This window comes from Psittacula echo (genome assembly GCF_963264785.1).
Source record: "Psittacula echo genome assembly, chromosome: 4".
NCBI lineage: Eukaryota > Metazoa > Chordata > Aves > Psittaciformes > Psittacidae > Psittacula > Psittacula echo.
The window spans coordinates 81,542,888-81,565,355 of record NC_137738.1 but is presented as its reverse complement, the minus strand read 5'-3'; the positions used below and the strand labels follow the sequence as shown (position 1 = coordinate 81,565,355).

The 22,468-nt window shown below is 38.2% G+C and overlaps 1 protein-coding gene across 1 annotated transcript in view; it reads right to left on the bottom strand.

Moving 5' to 3' along the window:
- KHDRBS2 (KH RNA binding domain containing, signal transduction associated 2) overlaps nt 1–22,468 on the bottom strand; it is a gene marked incomplete at both ends in the record, with an annotated part of 351,174 nt that overhangs the window by 30,769 nt on the left and 297,937 nt on the right. The window contains one exon of the mRNA XM_080615761.1: nt 3,403–3,485. Within this exon, the coding sequence (XP_080471887.1) occupies nt 3,403–3,485 (83 nt within the window). The remainder of the gene's footprint in view (nt 1–3,402; nt 3,486–22,468) is intronic.

Sequence of the window (22,468 nt, the reverse complement as noted above, 5' to 3'; positions counted from 1 at the left end):
GTATTTTGATATCAGCATGAACAAATTTCTAAAATTAGCAAATTTCTAAAATAAGCAAAGTTCTAAAATTTTTATTGTCCTTGCTAACGCTGCATTTTTTTCATGGAATCTTATAAAAAATGGTTATAGACACGGTTGGGAAGGGTAGACAGTTATCCATTTAAATCTTTGTCTTCAGGTTCTACCGTATGTTCTGGGATAGGAAGATGAGGAAGAAAAAAGGTGGCTTCAGGATACAACTTCTGTTAGTTAAAGCAAGATGGACCTCATCAGTATAGACTGTATTTGTCATAGCCCATAATTTTCTTCTTCCTAAGTCTCTCCAAACATAATAAGGTACAGGTGGCACTTACCGTAGCAAGGGTCCTGATGTTCTCTTTCTTCAGGTTGCTTATTGGGTCCATTTTGAAGTGCTCTTGAAGTGTCTCTGAGTTCATTCAGCCATGCAGACTTACTGTGGGTTTCATTCCAGTCTCATCCCAAGACTCCACCATGGTCTCTTCCACAAATGACTCCATGACCCTATTTTCAGCCTAAAAAGCAGACTGCTGCCATGAAGGACAGAGCTGTCTGTTTGCAAGGATGGCATTGGTAGAGTCTATTAGAGAAGGACCTATACAAAATGTATTTCTGGGCCTGCAACACTGTCCCTGACTTTTAGCACAAATCTTAGGTAATTGTGCATGAAAGTACAGCATTTATCTTTACTTGCATCTGGATGGTCTTGGGGCTTGGTATATTTGGTGCTACTGCTACTAAATCATAATCTTATGTTTTAGCACAGTGGTGTATGTCAATAGTATGCTTATCTTCTCTGCTGTTGGCAGAGACTAAATAATAAAGTTTAAATCAGACTTCTTAGACAATGAAGGACTTAAGGAATATATATGGGCAGAAAGCCTCTAGTGAGGAAATGTGAAGCAGATATTATGCCTGGAAGACTAAGGTATAGGTAAACAGATGTAGTGGTGGCAGGCTGCCCAAACACTATCTTCACTCTATCCACTGGGTGAGTAGGAGAACAAGGCACAACTCACTATGTGCTCTGCTTCAAAGTGCCTTGAATTCAGCTTGCATTCAGGCCACCCATGCCATTCCATTCCATCCCATCTCATCCCATCTGTTTGTGCCCTCACCCCAACAGTCTTCTATTTGAAGCAATGCAGAAAGCAAGGTTTGCTCAATATGCATGGTGAAACAGTCAGACAGTAGTTTAACTTCTCTAACGATTTCCAAATTTATGCCTTTACAAGCCACGAAAAGTTAGTGGAAACTCTGCTCTTACTGTGAACAGAAATCTTGGTGCCCTGTATTGAGCCACTAACTACATTTTTTTCTCATCTGCTTTAGAATTACAGTCAATCCCTGCAGAGGGCAGTAATGATATTTTTCTCACTGAGCACAGACATAGTCTGCAAGTTTTTGTTATTTATTTTTCCCTGTAAATCACACACTGGGTAAGATGAGTAAGTACTCTGAAGCAATACTAATCATCGTTGGGTGTGCACATGCTATGTCCTACTCATATGACTGGAGTATACTAATAACCAAGATCTGAGATGATCTAGATGTATGTACCTTCTTGATGAGCCAAATATTTTGGTCATGCAGTTTCATTTGTTGTATTATTTTGGCTCAGTAGGGAGGCACTTCTGTGAAACTAAATGGCCAACAAAGAACAGAAATCCAAATCGCATATCTAATGGTCCATTTGTTCTTTAAATCTTTGAAATGAGAAGTCCATTGTTCCAAAAGTGCCTTCTTTGAAATCAATAGTCTACTTGTGGCATTCAGCATCACTCAACATGGATGACTGTGTTGTGCCATATATAACAAAAGGGAATCTTTTAGTTGCGGATTTTAAAAAGATTAGATATTGTGGATGTTAGTAGAAAATGTATCTGATTACTAAACTTAACAGCTGTTTAATTCACAAAATTATGTGACTAAGTTTTGGTTTTTGAGTCAGATTATTACTGCCAGTTCTAGCCGGATTACAATACACTGAAACTTGATATATTTGTCATTTAGTTGCCTGGGACATCAACTTGCAAAGAAATTACAGGTTAATTCAGATGATATAAAGCAATGTCATAGGAAAGAGATTTCCAACTAATTATTATTTTTACACTGGAAGCAATATCTCCTGTGACAATTCATGACTGTAGCAAAAGATGAACTGAATTCTTTTCAAAAAAGTTGGAGTACATTTGACAACAAGAATATCTACCTACACAATGGCATGATGGGTGCAACTAGTAATGTATAATTACTTAAAAGTGTTGTTAGAGTACACTTGATAGGGTTCACATTTGGGTGTGACAAATACTTTTAAATATACTTCACTGGTTATAAAAATACTTATGAAGTATTTTCTTTTTCAGCTCAAGTACCATTCACTACAGCAGCTCAGGAGCTGATCGCAATTCTGACAGGCATTTTCATCAGTATAGCATTCAACAGAGAAGATGGTTAAACAAAAAGCAAGCTAAGGTCTTCCAGTCTTTGGAGTGCAGAACCCTCCATTTACACATTGCTTCCTTGCCCTGTGAGAATCACACTAACTCAGTTAAAATCTGTGCCTTGTTAAGATTTAATTTGCCCCTCCACAATCTTACATGTACTCTTAGCAACCCATAAGAGCATTTTCTGAATAATTGGCTGGAGCACCCTTTTATCCTTCAGTTTAACTGTGAAAAAGATGTCAATCCATATTCATAAACATGGACCAACTGTCGAATTAATGTATGAGTGTGTGATGTACGAGTAGATAAAAACCAATCATTTCTGTTGCCTCATTTTAGTGACACAAATCACAAGAGATATGAATGCAATTTTCCCTGTTATCACACAGAATAAGGACATAAATTTCCAAACTTATCAATCCTGAGAATTGCTGAGAAAGTAACTGGCTGAAAACAGGAACTCTGAGCCTTAACTTTAGTCATGCAGTTTCCTTCTATAGTTTGCCTTGATGGTGAATGACAACTGCTGGCAAGTATTTACCATCATAATTATTTGAGTTTTTTATTTCCTTCTGGTTTTGCCTAAAATATTGTAAAAGCCATAAATATCAGATGGCCTTGACAACTTCACACTAGCGAAAGCAAAAAAATTGTAGAAACAAGTTCAGAATGACATCAGATCAGGAAATGATGTAACGACCTGCTTTAGAAAAAATACACTTCATGTGTACAAATTTAAAAGCATAGCTATTTGTATTTTTGCTTCATTTGAATGATTGTGCATATAAACTGATTGCCATTATTACTTTTGACAGATTTTTAAAGTACTGAGATTTTGTAGAATTAAATGTGGAAAATAAAACTGGAAATTTACATGAAATGCTAAGAGGAAAGAAAATGTACTTTGAAAAATTCGTGCAAAAGTACAAATACTTACCTTTGTGTTTGGGTGGCATAACTGTTATCATATGCCTCATAGCTTGGTTCATCATATTCACCCCCATATCCATCATCATATCCCTAAGGGAAAAACAGAATGCCACAGCTTAGAAGAGAGATAAATCAAAGCATATTATCAACTTGCAGAAGTAATTTGTGTCAACATATACATACTATGTTTGCCCCATATTATGTAAAACATGCAGCCTACTGATGAGAATTGTGATTTGTGAAAAACAACATGTACATTGCAAGGGTAAAAAAAAAATCCATTATTCATTTAAGAACTTGGCTTATTCATTGATAAACTGTGGTGTCCAAACCACAGTGCTTCAGTGGGATCTATGTAGAATACTGATGAATGATAATAAAAACAATGATTTCCTATTTTTTATAAAAATGATTTGATAAATACCTATAGATGAAACGCAAAAATGGCAGGAAAAATACATTGACTATACAACATTATTAAGAATATTATTGTGATAGGATCATAATATTCAATGTATTTAACACTCCTCCAACCTGTGAGAAAAATATTTGTGCATGTTTGCGAAGGAAGAAATGAGCTATGATTTTTTATAAATAAGTTACAGTAAGCACTTTTTCCTTCACTGAGCATCCCACTCCCTTTAAAGGCATGCTTTTCTGTGACAAGTTAATAAAGACTTTTAATGCAGATTTATCCCATCTTACTCGGCTCCTAACTGAAGGGCTCAGACAAATGCTCTGTCTGCTTAAGCTAGAGACACACAAGTAACTTCAGAAGGTAGTTCAGCTCATCTAATGCCTGAATCTTCTACTGAGGGTGCAGTGGGCAATTATGATCCATTGTAGCTGCCTCTGAACCAGGGAGTGCTCAGGAAACAGAAAATAAAAAAACTATTTAATCCAGTGGATGACTTTTGATATGCTTTTTTCGTAGAACAGAGTAGGCAGGAAATGCTGCATGGTAACACTTTTTTCTCTCTAAATTTTGGGAGCCAGTATTTTTAGTTAAATAGAAACCAAACGTTTTGTAGTCCCAATAAAAATTTCCTATTATAGGAAGTGCCAAAGGAAATAGGGGGCTTAAAAATCTTTGTTAAATTACAACAGAAGGCAATTTTTTTTTTTTTTTTTTTACTCGCACCCTATGTAAAGTTTAGCTAGCTTGGGCTAGAAGGGACAGCATGAGGCAGCTCCAAAATAACAGCAGTCCAATAACAATTACTCTGGTACAATATCATAATCACACAAAGTACAGCGTCAGTTTGTTACTGTTAATTAAAATCTGTAATGGTATTGAACTAAATTTCACTGGTACACCTGATTTAAGTAAAACATACAAAGGAGGATATATTCAGTTATGTCTCATCAGGTCAAGCACATTAAATATACTTCTTCTTATGGTCTCCTACCCAGCAGTGAGGGTGAGTGTGAATTCCAGGTGGGAGTTTTCACCCCTGAGGGGTGCTGCATGGCCTAAAAGAAGGACAGGACTTTGGATGGTGACTACTTCTTAGGCATTCACATCAGCTTGCAGTAAGGGAAAGCTTTTCCTGAGGAGGAGGGAGAGTCCTGTTTTGGGGAATGGCCTTTCCCAGAATTTGAAGTGTACACAAACCTCATCTTCCATTGTAGGTGGAAGTGCATCAGTTTGACTTGCCTTCATTAATATAAACTCAGAGCAAAAAGTACAGTTAAACACCTATCCCTGCAGACTACAGCAGTATATTTAACATCATATAGCTAAATACACAGTCTTGCTTCTGGGGACAGGATAAGAGAAACAATGAAGCACAGGAGATAGACGTTAAGTCACATTGATCAGTATGCTACCAGGTGGGATCCTGCTATTGTGAAGATGAGGGTGATGCAAATTCTTGTACAAAGCTGAATAGCTAGAGGAAAGACATTTCAGCATGCTTACCCACTGTATGAGATAACAGGAAGGGCAACAATTGCAAATTAGTTTTCTCAGTTTCTTGATGCCTGAGGTGGATTAATGTTCAGCACCAGCAGGGCAGAGAACACTTGTTAATATCTGACATTTCTGTGGGTTCATGTTACAGATTTTAACAGCCTCCCTGAAGGCTCAGAGCGGGTCAATACAGTGCAAATGGTTCAAGTGGAATGGTTGGAAAACAGAGTAAAAAAGCATAATGTATCTATAATAAAGAAAAAAATATTTTCTGGATTATGTTCTCTTATTTGTGTCCACCTGTATCAGAATTATCTTCTAATAATATAGGTGAATTATTTCTGTAAAGTACATACTAGCCTTTTTTGTTTTTTTTTTGACATCCTTGTCCCAAAGAAGCCTTTAGGCATCTAGGATTGAGGTCCAAAACAGCTCCTTTCACATCCTTGAAGTGCCTCAAACTTGTGAAGTACTTTTCTTCTCTTTAACCTTCAGCTCCCAAGAACCTAAAACTTTAATGTTTGTAAGTATTTCTTCCATGCACATTTTGAGAGATGAAACACTCAGGTGTTGTGTAGATCCTGTTAAGATCCAGAAGCTACAAATTTGAGGATATTCAAATTCACATATTCTACACTCTGTGTGTGGTGAGGAGAGTGCTCCCAACAGCAATTCTGTATAAATCCAGAGACCATAACCCAGGATGCCCTCTCCAAATGCATTGCAATCTTCTAGTTCGCAATAGAGTCAGACTCCTTCATGCACTCTATAGGTCTGTTAGTTCTTACACAAATCACTACTGCTACCACCAACAATACTAATGATAAAGGAAATAACAAGGGAAGAGAATACAACACCTCAAGACCTGTCGACCAATACCTCGCCCCCCACTCTGCAAGTGAGCTAGCCCTTCTGGGTAACTCTCAGTTATCTCCTGGGCATGACATGCTGTGGTACGGAAATACCCCTTTGGCTAGTTTGGGTCAGGTGTCCTGTCTCTGCTTCCTCCCGGCTTCCCCTCCCCCACAGCAGAGCATGAGACTCAGAAAGTCCTTGGTCAGGGTAAACATTCTGACCAGCAACTGCAAACATCGGCTTTATCAGTGCTGTTCTCAGGCCGAAAGTCAAAAACACAGCACTGCACCAGCTACTAAGGAGAAAAAAGTGACTGCTACTGCTGAACCCAGGACAACAATCTAAGTTACTAGTGCTATATCACCACTTCACTGAAGGAAAAAGGGTTGATTACCCACGCTGTCAGTGTTCTGAATGTGACTTTTTTCTTCTGTAATTTCTACAATTGCATTTACTTCACCAGAAATTTTCACATGTATGTGTTTAACAGACCATCCACCTGTAAGCTGTAATTCCTTTTAATTGACATCTGTGCTTTTCAAGCAGAAATCTCAGGTAAAGTGACTTTGGGTGTGATCTGATCAATATCTGCCACTGGAGAATCCATCTCCACTCTCATCAGACTATTAGAACACTTGTATACAAAGTTGATAGGGTCAAGCCACCTGGTTTCAGTGAAAGGAAAGAAAGCCCTTCCCTAAATCACAATTCTTTGAAGAGGTCAATGAGAGCACAGACAGGCAGGACCTCAGGAAAAATAGGTTCCTCTGAACCTTTGAAGTTACTGATGAGGTTTAATTTTCAAGGCTACCCAAGGGACTGAGCTTGGTTGCCTGGGAAGACTTTTCCTGTGTGAGGAGACTTTTTACCCATGGTAGCTGCCACCACTCAGAAGAAAAATCTTACCGGAATGAACTGAAGAATATGAAACAAGAGGAATTACTAGAAACAGTCAAAGGCAAACTGATAGCCATTTCTAGGGTAGGATTTTATGCTGGGGTATTTTTATCTCAGGTATTTCTAATTAAAATATCTTTCTGAAACATAAGAAGAAGACCTCTTTACTTTGTGTCAGGGAAAAGGAAAGTGAGTCTTTCAATGACTAGGATTTGCTCTGGCCTTACAATGTTACATCCTTAACCAAAGATAAAGGAACAGAAATACACATCTGGAGCTGCAGCAAGGCTAACAATGTTTATAAAAAATTCTGGATGACTTTGGGGGGGCTTGGTATATTTTAGAATTAAAAATAATAAATAATAAAAAAGGAAAATATTAAAATACAGCTAAATTCAAGAAAAAAAATTGAAAATGAACCTATTTAAGTATCATAGCAGCCTTCCACTATCAGAAGGGGGCCTACAAGGATGCTGGGGAGGGACTCTTCATTAGGGACTATAGTGATAGGACAAGGGGTAAGGGGTTCAAACTTAAACAGGGGAAGTTTAGATTGGATATAAGGAAGAAGTTCTTTACTGTTAGGGTGGTGAGGCACTGGAATCGGTTGCCCAGGGAAGTGGTAAATGCACCATCCCTGGCAATGTTCAAGGCCAGGCTGGACAGAACCTTGAGTGATGTGGTCTAGTGTGAGGCATCCCTGCTCATGGCAGGGGCGTTGAAACTAGTTGATGGTCCTTTCCAACCCAAACCATTCTGTAATTCTATGATTTACTAGTCTTTGCCTACAATGTGAACATAGGCAAAACTCTATGAAGAATCTCAAAATACCACATAAAATTAGCATTGGGAACACTGACTTCAGGAGCAAATACACACTACTCTACCACTGATAAAAAAAATTGTGGTCAGGGAAAAAAAGGATGTAGAAAAATAAAAGGGACATAATTGGAAAAAAAGCTTATATTCTACTACCTGAGAAAAAGTTAAGTATCAATTTGATTTAATGCCCAGGGTACCATTGAGAAAGATTTATTTCTTTAGATTTACTCAAATCCTCTCCAAGTTTCAGATGCTGAAACAAATATGAGATATACAAACAAAATAAGTATCATCAATAACAAGGGTATCATAATCTAATGCAAACTGATCTCTTCAAACATGAATTTCCTACTTAATGTTAAAATCCTATTTCACACACTAACAGCCCACACTCAAATGCACTAAGTTTAAATCACCTCTTCTCTGAATAGCCTTAGAAAATAGGATTTTCACAGCATGCTCTGAAAAATGGTAGGTTTCCACTCTGGGAAACCTAGGATGAAATAATTCTAATAGTTCTAATGAAAAGTCACAATATTTTATGTGTGTCTTGGTGATACTTGATAAAATACTTTATAAGGAAGTAAAAACTATTTTTTATATATATGAGATATCCCAGCTCCTTCTAAAGTGTCAAACTGCAAGATATCTAGACTTTTTATTTAAAAAAAAAGCAAGACACAAACAACAATAAGTCATAGTAAATTGAGTTATGCAAACCTATTTGGCAAAGTACAAGAAAAATGTCTGCAGCCAGAGAACCAGGGCAACCTTTCTCATTAGCTACACCCCGCTGTACACGAAAATTAGTACTATACCTCAGAGAAGGTGAGGGTATAAAAATCCACCTCTATCTGCAACTCTAAGTAAACCCAGTTGTTTCCCAGTAAAAGGAGTCTTTGTATAGTTTCCATTATTTCCTTTTCCTTGGTTCTATAAATCGCTCTCTTTTCTGTTGTGACTTGTCCACATCTATATTTTCTCATACATCCATATCACTTTAGTTTAGAAGGCTAAAAGCCAGTTACCTCCCACTAACCTAGCGGGAGATTCCCATAAGAATCACAGGGTAGAAATAAAACATTTTTAGAGCGTAAAGCATCCCACATACTTTTGATACCTATTTGAGAATAAGCTGAATTGCTCTCCAAATGAGAACTTTCTTTCCAGTGTACTATAAAGAGAACCTAGGACAGATGTATTAAATTTAGATAACTAACCTTTAGGTACGTAAGTTAGTTCATAGCTTGAAGGAATTTAATTTATTGCTCAGAGAAAGCTGAGCTTGTAAAAATCAGTGCTGCTATGCTTAATTTTGAAGCAACCTAAGACCCAGAATGCAATCAGATCCCTGTGAATGACACGTGGGGAGGGGTGGGATTGTCAGAATAGCATCTCAAACAGATGGCATTCTCTTCAGGCATCTCAGGTTAGATAGTGTCGAATGTGACTGATTACACACCTGTAACTCAGGAATTGCTAATGACTATTGAATTTAAGTCACACTTCTTTTGCTGTATATGAGACACTGGAGAGAAAATAGAGAAACACATCTAGGAAGCATTCTCTTCCCAGATGCATGACTTGGCTAGCCATACTGCCTGTTTAGCTTAATTAAGATTTTCCTGAAGAGATGACTAAATCATGTCACAGAAAAATGGCTTTTTTAACCAAAGCTAAACCAGATCATAGCTATTATACTTGGACCTGTACTGCTGTCACTTCTTTCTCTACTTGTTCCTTTTAAAAAAACGTGGCAGACAGTGCCATCACAGTGTGTTCACAGTGATCCATGAGGGCTGAGCTGTTTGAGCCTCTCTGAAGTGCTGCCAGGGGTAGGATTTGCCTTCCATCACTCCTGAGTTTGGTGCTAAGTCCTCAGGTCATTCTAAGGTGGGGCAGCTCTGAGTGGGTGTAGAGGAACACATCTCTATATATGCAATTCACTCAAATAGCAATTTCCCTTTACCAACTATAAAGAGGACTAAAAAATGTAATTACTTTAGATTTGGATTATGCAAAGTTGCAAACCTGCAGTTGGAGTAGATGAATCTCACTGAAGTACCTGGGAAGTTAGTCTGTTGCTAAGCAAGGATTCCCACAATCATAATTCATGCTTAGAAACTGAAATCCTGACTAAATTATTCCATTGGTATGTATGCCCGCTATTATATCTGGCCTTGGGTTCTTCAGGTATACCTCCAGGGTCAGAAAGAAAGAGAAACTAGATATTATCAATTTGTTTAAGATGTTCATCCCCTGCATTAGTGAGATCTACCAAGCACTTTGAAGATGAACTGAAAGAGAACTAAAGTGGCACTATATCAATCAAAGTGATAAATAATAGTAATAATAAGAAAAATAACATTGAAATTAAAATGGGAATACTAATCAGTTGAAAAATCAGAGCATTATGTTATGGACTTCATAAATGCAATATATAAACTAAAGTCTACAATGTCGAGACAACCCCATGTAGATGTGCTTGCTAAAGGCAATGAAGTAATCTTAACAAATTCAACATCTTAATGAAATCATTATTCTTCACCTACTAGCAATGGGAACACCTTAATAACTGAATAGTAAGCCAGAAGTGAACAAGTTTTATATCCTCATGGGAATATGATTGAAATTTCAGTATAATCACAGCCACTGAAATTATGCAGATTCAAAGCAGAGAACATAAATGAGCTATTCATGTCCTCATATTTCAACAGATTAAAAGCAAACCTTGAACAATTAGGGTAGTAAGAATGAGTCAAACTAAACAAGTTTACTACCCAGAAGTCCTAAAATTGATTGTATGCAGAATAAAAATAGGGCACAGGCCACAGAAGCAAGTAGCTGTGCAGTGCCAAAGCAGTGGCAGAAAACAGAATCTCAGATACTTCAAGAAATTGCTGAGTACTCTTCTAAATGTAGGCTTAGGTTTCCCCCACTCCTCTCCTTACCCCCTCCCGTAATTTTCAAACTAAATATAAAATGAATAAATAACACTTAAAATACATTTTGGTGCACTGAAAATCAGAATGGAATTAATATGTAAAAGAAAATCTAATAGAAATGAGACTTTTCTTACTCCTTCCATATTTGCAAGACTGTGGCCTACAGCATAATTTGCCACGGCAATTATTATATTACAAAATTCATCTAACATCTTTATTTCTTCAAATCCTTCTGTTAGCCCTCCTATGCTCCTGAAGTCACATTAACACTTCTAACTCATGTATCAAAACTCTGTATTATCAGCAGCTGCTTACATCTATTTAACACGTTGCATTTTCCCTGGCCTCTAACCTTGCAACCATCAACACTGAAATAATTTCTTCTCCCATTTTACTTTTTTTTTTTTTTTCTCCATATTGCCTCTTCTTATGGAATAGCATCCCAACCTCAATGTCAATCCTTTACTCAGTTCCCATTGTGCAGGAATGTCTCACAAAAACATCTCTTTCTTCCAATATCAATAAAATAACTTATTTTGGTAATAAGCAACAACTGCAGGTGAAAAATAATCCAAGGTAACTCCTTTGTGTATCTGCATTAAACTGCATTTTTTCACATCTGTGATTCCAACATCCCTGAAGAAAGGAATTTTTAATTGTCATCTTTACTGATGACTCGTACTGTTTTACTCAGTACTTGAGGATAATATATTGCAGTAGCATGTGATATACTATATGTGATACATTGTCACCAGCAAGTTGCACTGGTGACAATATATTACATAAACGACACTTAAATGAAAGATTTACTTTTCACATGAACTGAAATTAATAGAGTTGAAAGCAGCCTTCGGCTGCCAAGGGAGGATGGGCTGTAATAAACCTGCTGTTGGTTTTAATCTCTACCATATCTATTATTTGTCCTTCCAACATTTCAAGCAAAGCAGATGGTTAAATCCTTGTGCATCCTGATGCTCCCCTAGCTGTACAATCAATAGATGGAGCAGACATAAAATCTATCTATGGAGCAATAAGATTTCTTGAATCATTGATACAGAAATCAGTATAAGTATCTACCAAGCACTGACAATTCTTCTGTCTGCATTTAGCAAGTTATCGATAGTTGAAAGCATTTCACAACAGTTTGACTTGCTAGTCACAATGCCTTAAAAGTAAACCATTTAAATCTTAAATAAGCTTTATTCTAACGTAGCAAATGAAATTTCCAGGTCTTGAATGGTTGAGAATTCCACGGAGTTCTCCTTTTTATTTCCCAACCTGTGAAAACTGTACTACAGGATCCATCTCAGAGCTTGTAAATGTGCAAGTAAATGCTGAGGTAAAAGCAAAGAGCAGAAATGCTTTGACAAGTGCTTTACAGGACCCTGACTTGTGTTGAATTTTAAATCAAACTTCACTCTGGTATATTATTAATGATGGAAATAGGCAGATTAAATACAACTTGACCAAATGCAAGATAATGCACACTCACAAATACATCCTCAAATTCTATGAACTGTCCATGCCTTTGAATTTACAGAATTCCCTCAGGAAAAGACTTGGAGTCATGATTAACAGCTAGGAGATCTGTCCACTTCTCCTGCAGCATTAAATAAAAAAGCTCTACAAAAATAGCCTTATGTTTTCTATTGCAAGAAAGCAAAATACATAGGTTAATTCTCTGTGCAATCCCATTGTTTTTGATCTGTTTTTATCCTCTATTACATATATTTAACAGTTAATTCCATTACTTACTAATACATGATAGTAAAAAAACCTTCACAGTGGAATTAGAGACAAAATAGTTTAAAGTGCTCAAAATAACACAGCAAATATTTATTTATCCTGAGTATATATGAGAGTTTAGGCTCATTAATTAATGAGCTCATATATATATTAAACATTAATGTTGGAATCTTTATATCCTAATCTTTGTCAGACACCCTCCACCTTTTCCAAAATTACATCTCTTGCTGAATCAAATTCCAGCTGCCCTAGATTGTTACAAAGGTAGTTTATCACATATTTCCTAGAATCTAATTTCATAGAAAAAAAATTCTGAAAATAAATTCAGACAATAAATTTTAAATTGTCTTGCTTCTATAATTCATGCATTTTCCATTATTTTTATTCATTGCACAAATATTTTAACTCTTATATTCATTTTTCTTACTTATAGAAGACCGTAAGGCAGTACTTAGAAGACATAGCAATAGCAATTCTTATTTGTCATTGTTTTAAGCCATACAGCTACGTAGTATTTCACCATGATACCTTTGATTTGCCAAGTTGCAACCTGAACAGTGTGTGTCATCAATTTATGTATTTGAACTGACCAAACTTTATTTAATTTAAACTTAAATTTTGAAGAGCTGGAATAATTAAGCTTACTATGAAAAGCAGAAGTAGATTTTAAATTATGAACTATGAGGAAACTAAAACTTCAGTTGATAACAGTCGCAGCACTGATGATGAACTGTTTTTCTGCTTATGACAATGATTAAACTTGTTATACAAGTGCTGCTTACAGTGAATGCGGCAATGTTTGCACTGCTTCTGTTAATCATGTTTGAACGAATTTGTTCCTGGGAATTCTTCTTGGTCCTATGCACTATAAAGGAATAAAAAAAAAAGTGCATACTCACAGCATCATCCTAACTGCAATATTTCATTTTCTAACAGATATTGGCAGATGAAGAAATACAGTTTAGCATGGTATATAAAATGGAATGTTTAGAGGTAATGCAAAATTTTCTTCTTGGTTTTAAGAGATACGCAAGAAGAATCAACTTAACTAGCACAATCTTGTACAGGAATTACTGCAGAAAGGCTAGGTATAATTGAAAGCAAACATGCAGAATGTGATGGGACTTCTCATTTGTGAATATAATAACTAGCAAAACAGTAAGAAGTGGTTAATACTTCTTGAAATACTTGTAAGTAGTCTTTAAATTGTTATTCCCTCAAGTTCAAGCATGCAATTAGAGAAATTAAGGATCAAAAAGAACAGATCATCGATTAGGAGTCCTTGTCAAATATGATTGCTCTTTTCAGCACATTTTCTAGTACTTTTTCTAATCAAATTGTAACATTGCAGTAGTAGGGATTCATTCCTCATTTCTCTTGGGAGACTGTGTGACAGCCTAATAGATCTTTGTGTCAGACACCTCTGCTAACTTCATCCCATATGACCAAATATATCTCACTCTACCAGTGAGAGGCATTCTCCCAACCCAGTAGTCTCAGATGTCTGTGTTCTATTCTTCCGTTTTATTTAAAAAAATAATTATAAAGATTCAAAGTTAAACGCAATCCTAACACAGACATATACTCCTCAGCAGATGGCACAGCAACAATCCAGAAGCCTCAAATCTGCACAGAAACCCTATATGGATCCTTTTCTTTTCCTTGGCTAAAGAAAACAGATATACCAGAAAAGATGTCCTGTTGTTTTTGACTGTAGTGGATCAAGAGTGTCAAATACTACGAGAAGCCCCCTAAAAGTGAAAGCCCTCTAACATAAGTGGCTCTCAGGTGCTGATAGATGACCTGCTTGAATTAAATACTTAAAAGTCTGATGAAATATTATTCCATTAAAAATCAACCAAGAAAGTCACAGGAAGTCCATACAGAACTCAGAATATGGCCTTCATAGCAAGATGCTCAGCTTACTCAGCAAGTTTTCATGCTGTGCACCAGATTGAATTTGCAGATTTTTAAGGTGATCGAAGTGATGCAAACATGGATCACAATAACAAAATCCATACTAAATACAGAATGAAAATCCTGTTATTATGTATGGCACATTCCTAGACTCTGGTGCAGCCTGACTGTCATACTGCAAACAGGGATGCATCATGATTCCAGATTGTGGCAAGACACATGAAGGAAGGAGGAGTAGTAAGAACAGTTTCCCTTATTGAATGCTACACTCTACCATGAACCATAATCATGTTGGTTTTGCTTAGTCTTCACCTGTCAACTATCATTCATGATAGATAATTCAGAAAATGGACCAGATATTTGATACATTAAATTAGTTAAGTGCATTAAAGACACAGAATCAGGTAAAATTGACATATCGAAAACACTATGTAGTATCTCTAAGTTAATTCTTCTAATGTTCGCAAATGGATAAAAAGATAGAAAAAGCATGAGAAAAGGTAAAAAAGGTCAACAGTCTGTTCATTAAGAGACTATTCATCTCAGAATAGTGATTCTGACCTTTTTTGACATAGCCTGTCAAAAAAAAAAACAAACCAAAAATGTTAAAAATATTGTTGGACTGCCAATCAGTCCAGTACTGATTTTTACTTACCATATAGAACTGGTAGTTCACGTCTAACAATACCTTTTCTATTCTAAATGCCCCAAGCGAGACACTGAAAGCAGAGCTCAGCAATCTTCTCAACCATGTCTAGGGCTGGATTCCCAAAGCTGTGCAGATCATCCTCTGCCACAACTGCTCCAGTCGCTGTGCTGTCTACTGATGGTGTCCAACAATGTAACTGAAAATGGATCTGGAGAATCTCAGTGTTTCTTTTAGTCCATCTCTTTAGCTTACAATTTAATTTTTACTAATATATCACAATTTTTTTCAACTATTTTAGTATATTCACCAATCTAACAAGATTTTGAATACAGGAACATTTTAACATGCACTGAACCACAGAAAGCATAGAATCAGCAAATCAATTAGGTTGGAAAAGACCTTTAAAATCATCAAGTCCAACTGTTTACCCAGGGCTGCCAAGTCTACCACTAAACCATGCCACTAAAGGCCTCACCTACATTGTTTTTAAACACTTCCAAGGATGGTGATTCTACCACATCCAGCCTGTTCCAATGCCTGACTACCCTTTCAGTGAAGAAATTTTTCCTAATATCCAGTCTACATTTCCCCTGATGCATCTTGAGGCCATTTCCTCTTGTCCTATCACTTGTTACTTGGGAGAAGAGACCAGCCACCTCTAGCATTACCATATCAACTTCACTGTTCTGTGCTACACTCACAAATGTTTTAGAAAAGGTGCCAAATAAGGATTTTTATGAGCTCCTATAAACCAACAGCAAAGTTTCTATCTGTCCACTGCAATTGTAATACCTGATACTGCTTTGCACTGTAGAAATACAGGTTTTTGAAATAAATGGGTTCTTGCGTCCTGGGTTCGGCTGTAACAGATATTTTTCTCCTTCTTTGTAGCTGGTGCACTGCTGCATTTTTGACTTTAGCTTGACAACAGTGCTGATGACACACTGATGTTTTTAGTTGTTGCTAAATAATGTTTACTCCTATCAAGGACTTTCCAGTCTCTCATGCTCTGCCAGGGAGGAGGGGCACAAGAAGCCGACACCTGACCCAAACTAGCCAAAGAGGTATTCCACAACACATCACATCATGCCCAGCATATAAACTGGGGGGAGTTACCTGGAAGGGCAGATCGCTGCTTGGGTAGGGATGGGTATATCAGTTGGTGGGTGGTGGGTGGGTGGTACTGTGCATCACTTGTGTTTATTGTTTTCTTTTCCCCTTTTATTTTTATATGGTCTCTCCTCATTATTTCCCTTGTCATTATTATTACTGGTGGTAGCAGTAAGTGGTTTGTGTTATACCTTAGTTACTGGACTGTTCTTATCTCAATCTGTGGGAGTTACATTCTTTTGATTCTCCTCCCCATCCCCCGGGGAGCAGGAAGAAAGGGTGGAGTGAGTGAGCGGCTGCGTGGTTCTGGCTTACCGGCTGGGCTTAAACCACAACAACACAGTTTATTAATGCATTAAGGAATATACACATAAATTCATATACATATCTATATATACACACTCAGGCACCTATCTTGTTCTTGGGTACCAGCAATATTTGCATCCCTTTTATTCAACTGCATTGTATACAATTGTAGACATTGTATACAAAACCATGTGTACATGTTTTTGAGGCTCACTAAAAAGGATGGAAGGCAGAACGTAACGGTCACTATAACTATAAATGTCGTGGTTTAAGCCCAGCCAGCAACCCAGAACCATGCAGCCGCCCGCTCACTCCCCCCCTTCCTCTCCCATTCCCGGAGGGATGGGGAGGAGAATCAAAAGAATGTAACTCCCACGGGTTGAGATAAGAACAGTCCAGTAACTAAGGTATAACACAAATCACTACTGCTACCACCAATAATAATAATGATAAGAGAAATAACAAGGGAAGAGAATACAACTGCTCACCACCCACTGACCAAAACCCAGCCCGCCTCGAGCAGTGATCTAGCCCTTCCAGGTAACTGCCCCCAGTTTATATAGTGGGCATGATGTGCTGTGCTATGGAATACCTCTTTGGCTAGTTTGGGTCAAGTGTCCTGTCTCTGCTTCCTCCTGGCTTCCCCTCCTCCCTGGCAGAGCATGAGACTCAGAAAAAAATGACTGCTACTGCTGAACCCAGGACACTAAAGTCTCTGGTGTGTTGTAATTTCTAATTCCTTTTTCAGAATTGTTTGCAAAAAGAAGCTTTACATCTTGACCTGCCTCTCAGGCCATATCCTCAGTTATATTTCCCTATATGCCATAAAATACTTTTAGTCTGTTTATTTCTATTAATGCAGCTTTCAGCTTTTCTTGTTTGTTTCTTTATATTTTACTTGTATACAGGGATATTTTCATGGTATGAAATAGAGTTAGCAACATCCCTTAATCAATTCCACTTCAGAAAGAGAAAGTAGGAATGGAATGAAAAGATGTAATTCCTTAGTTACTATGTCCTTTTAAACATTGTTTTGGCTCTTCATACACTCACCTTTACCTTTTTTTATGCTGTGATAATGCCTTGCCCTGAGTAAGATAAAAATCTATATGTTTCTCAGGTAATCTTTGTTTTAAAGAGCAACAATATTAAAAAGATTTTTTAAATGGAATTCTCTGAAATTTACATAAGGTGTCAGGCACCAAGCTAAAAATGCCACTACATCAGCTCTAGAAGTACTGAAGGAAGTTTTCATAGCTAAATAACAAAGTCAAAGAAGGTAAGTTGGCATCATCCGCTTAGAAAAGGAGAAGCATATGGATGCATTTTTCACTATCAGTTTAGAGACAAGGTCAGCTAACTTAGACTCTGCAAGAATATCTAAAAAATGAGCAAAATGTAATTCTCACCTTACAAGCTATAATGACAGAGATTGAAGATACTGTCACAATTCTGTAAAGCCTCAAAATTTTCTAAAAAGGGATGGTTCATGCTGGCAATGTTTCATCACTAACTATTCAGCTGGTAGACCACTATTCCACAATGGCAGTATTATCTCCTCATTGGCATGTCCTTGTTCTGTTAATGCCCTGGAGAATATAAAGACATTGATTTAGCTGTGATTGTAATGGTCAATGACTCAGGAATCCATGTGAAAAAAACACCTTCATGACTCACAGAGGCAGTATCAGCACTTTGTGCTTCATTATAGCATTCGGTTGGGTTTTAAAATAAAAAATCCATGCAACTAAGTTTCCCCAGACAAAAGTAGGAATTAGTCCAGTGTAAAAATATATACGATTACATAAAACATCAAAATATTAGTTAAAAAAGCTTTAATTCTCCTCCTTTTTTTTTTTTTTTTTTTTTTTTTTTTTTTTTTTTTTTTCCCCAGTTGAATAAGTTCTGTTGTGCAAGTTTGTAAAACTCAGTTCTGAACACTCCAGGAAATAAATACATAAAAATGTACTTGCTGACTGCAACAAATTTCTCACTTATGGGGATATGGATTAAAAGGAAGCTGACTCTTTTTTGTCACTAGTCTCTGTTTTCCTATGTTATCATAAGAATTATCCAAGTCAGGCTCATGAAAATATTTGACACTGCTGAGTCCAAGAACTCTACTGGCAAGAGGCTGGAGTAAACTCCTTAGCATCTTAGAAGCCTAGAACCTGGCTCAAAATTACAAAATATAGCACTTAATGGCAAGCATCATTGACACAATACTAATTTGTTAGTATTCAAATCAACATTAAGGGTCGCATCACTGGTGATCAAAAGCAAGCCTTCAGCTTTTGAATTGTAGTTATCCTGCCAGTTGAAGAAGGCTGTATCTCAGTTTTGACCTTGAGGCAGACTAACGAATGTATCTGCAGTCAATGCAAGAATGAAAATCAGAGCAGTCAACATAACAGAAAATATTCCTTGCATAAATTAAAAGTAGCATTCTTCGTGTCCATTTTGCCACCTGTAGTGTCTGAGGATCCAAAGGTTTCTTGTATTGCAATGGAAAAATTGAATGCAATCGACAACATAAAAGTGACTTGGTAGTATGGGTAGGATTATTCGGTATGGGTATATGGGTAGAGTATATGGATTATATGGGCAGGAAAAAAAACCCTCGATATAAAAAATTTAGATTGAAGTCAATTTTGATCAGCAACACAATTTTCTTCTTTGGAAGAGGTCTTTCTCATCAGAGCCTGCTGGAGGTCAAAAGCACAATTTAGTGGAGTTAGTTAGTTTAAGTCTAACTCATTTTGGTGCCAGTGTGAAAACTAGGTGCCTCACATCTGACCACAAGGCAGAGAGCTCAATTCAGCAGCTACACAGGTATTTACTGTCATGTTAGACATCCTAGCATATCCTGGCTTTTGCCTCCTAGTCCAGCAGAGAAGAGGTCCCTCCTGTGGATCCTGTGTGACACCATTGGTCTGCTGTGGATGTCTTGAAGGCTGTAGGGTCCTCAGATGACATAAGAACCTGTGCACGGAGAGCCCAACAGAACCTAAATGGGGAGATTCACTTGGAGATGAAGGGTGTAACTACATTAGGGTTTTGAACTGGGAGCTGTCTTAAGCACTGGTCCTCTAAAACTGAGGCTAACTACAAATATCAAGTCTGAAGTCTTGAAGCACCTAAGATTGAGATTTATATTCCTAGAACTTTTCTTCTGGGCAGGCTTGTAGCTTCAATCTTGGCAGAGCTGAACAGCTCAGAAACTGTATACTACCAATTCCTAATTAGTGTCCATTAAATAGAAGTTCCTCACGTATCATACAGGAAGGTTTTGAGCCAGCTGGCATGCCACAAGAATATCTAATACATACATCTATGATTAGTCTGCCCACAAAACACAGCTGACACCACTTCTTTTTTTCCAGAAGTGCTCAATACCACAATACTGCAGTGAAGTGCCAAACCTGGTACGAAACCTATTTTGGCCTGAAGCTACATTTCTAATGAGAATGGTTATTGCTACAATCAGGCTTTAAGCTATTCTGTGATACCAGTACTCTTCCTTAGTTGCAAGTAACTCCTGCTTGGGAAGAATATAAGGCTGTTGTCAGAGGATGTAGGGAGGCAACTAGGATGGCTAAGGCCTCCTTAGAATTAAACCTGCCGAGAGGGGTCAAGGACAACAGAAAGAGCTTTTTCAAATACATGGCAGATAAAACCAACACCAGAGGCAAGGTTGGCCCACTGATGAATGGGGTGGGTGCCCTGGTGACAGAAGATACAGAGAAGGCAGAGTTGCTGAATACCTTCTTTGTCTCTGTCTACTCTGCTGGAGGCAGTCCTGATGAGCCCTGTACTCCTGAGGACCCAGAGGAAATTGGAGGAGTTTGCCTTAGTTGATGAGAACTGGGTTAGGGAGCAATTAAGCAATCTGGACATCCATAAATCCATGAGTCCAGATGGGATGCACCCCCGGGTACTGAGGGAGCTGGCTGAAGTCATTGCTGGACCACTCTCCATCATCTTTACCAAGTCTTGGGAAACGGGAGAGGTGCCTGAGGACTGGAGGAAAGCAAATGTCACTCCAATCTTCAAAAAGGGCAAGAAGGAGGACCCGGGTAACTACAGACTGGTCAGCCTCACCTCCATCCCTGGGAAAGCGATGGAACACCTTATCCTTGGTGCCATCTCAAGGCATATCAAGGATAAGAGGGTCATTAGGGGCAGTCAACATGGCTTCACCACGGGGAAGTCGTGCTTGACCAACCTCATAGCCTTTTATGAAGACACAACAAGGTGGTTGGTTAATGCAGAGCAGTGGATGTGGTCTACCTTGACTTCAGCAAAGCATTTGACACAGTCTCCCACAGCATCCTCACAGCTAAACTGAGGAAGTGTGGACTGGATGGTCGGGTGGTGATGTGGACTGCGAACTGGCTGAAGGAGAGAAGCCAGAGAGTTGTAGTCTATGGGGCGGAGTCTAGTTGGAGGCTGGTATCTAGTGGAGTGCCTCAAGGGTCAGTGCTGGGGCCAGTATTATTCAGTATTTTCATCAATGACCTGGATGAGAGAATTGAGTGTACTGTCAGCAAGTTTGCTGATGACACTAAGCTGGGAGGAGTGGCTGACACGCCAGAAGGCTGTGCTGCCATCCAGCGGGACCTGGACAGGCTGGAGAGTTGGGCAGGGAATACCTTGATGAAATATAACAAGGGAAAGTGTGGAGTCCTGCATCTGGGCAGGAACAACCCCAGGTTCCAGTACAGGTTGGGGAATGACCTGTTAGAGAGCAGTGAAGGGGAGAGGGACCTGGGGGTCCTAGTGGACAGCAGGATGACCATGAGCCAACACTGTGCCCTTGTGGCCAAGAAGGCCAATGGCATCCTGGGGTGTATTAGAAGGGGGGTGGTCAGTAGGTCAAGATTGGTCCTCCTTCCCCTCTACTCTGCCCTGGTGAGACCACATCTGGAATATTGTGTCCAGTTCTGAGCCCCGCAGTTCAAGAAAGACAGGGACCTGCTGGAGAGAGTCCAGCGCAGGGCGACTAAGATGATTAAGGGAGTGGAGCATCTCCCTTATGAGGAAAGGCTGAGGGAGCTGGGTCTCTTTAGCTTGGAAAAGAGGAGACTGAGGGGTGACCTCATTAATGTTTATAAATATATAAAGGGGGAGTGTCACGAGGATGGAACCAGGCTCTTCTTGGTGACAACCAATGGTAAGACAAGGGGTAGTGGGTACAAACTGGAACACAAGAGGTTCCACTTAAACTTGAGAAGAAACTTCTTCTCAGTGAGGGTAACAGAACACTGGAACAGGCTGCCCAGGGGGGTTGTGGAGTCTCCTTCTCTGGAGACATTCAAAACCCGCCTGGACGCCTTCCTGTGTAACCTCATCTAGGTGTTCCTGCTCCGGCAGGGGGATTGGACTAGATGATCTTTTGAGGTCCCTTCCAATTCCTAATATTCTGTGATTCTGTGATACCTTTTAATTTAAGACTTAAATCTTATTGTTTAAGTACACAATATATCTGTAAAGGCTTTGTTTACAGATAGCATTCTAATTTTCTTTTGAAATATTAATTTCACAGAGGTGTAATACATCAGATTTTGCTTTTGCTTTCCCCTTTACTGAGAAAGCAAAACCCATTGTGTATTTCTGTTTCCTGAATCAGCTTCTCTGCTTTTCATAGAAACTAGCATTGATCACAGAAATGACAAGTAGAAAAGCATTTTTCCGCATGACTATTCTGTCTCTTGGATTTTTCAGTCCACATGGTAGAAATGTCATTGATATTTTGGTCTGTTTATTTTTATGAAGTTACAGCATACGAACAACAAGTTACCCACTGAGCTAAGTGTGGTTTCTCCTAAGAAAAGTGTGAAATCTCTCATGTACTGCTCATGTACATCAAAACCAGAAAAGCAAGTGGGAATTTTTGCATTTTAAAATCAGAGAA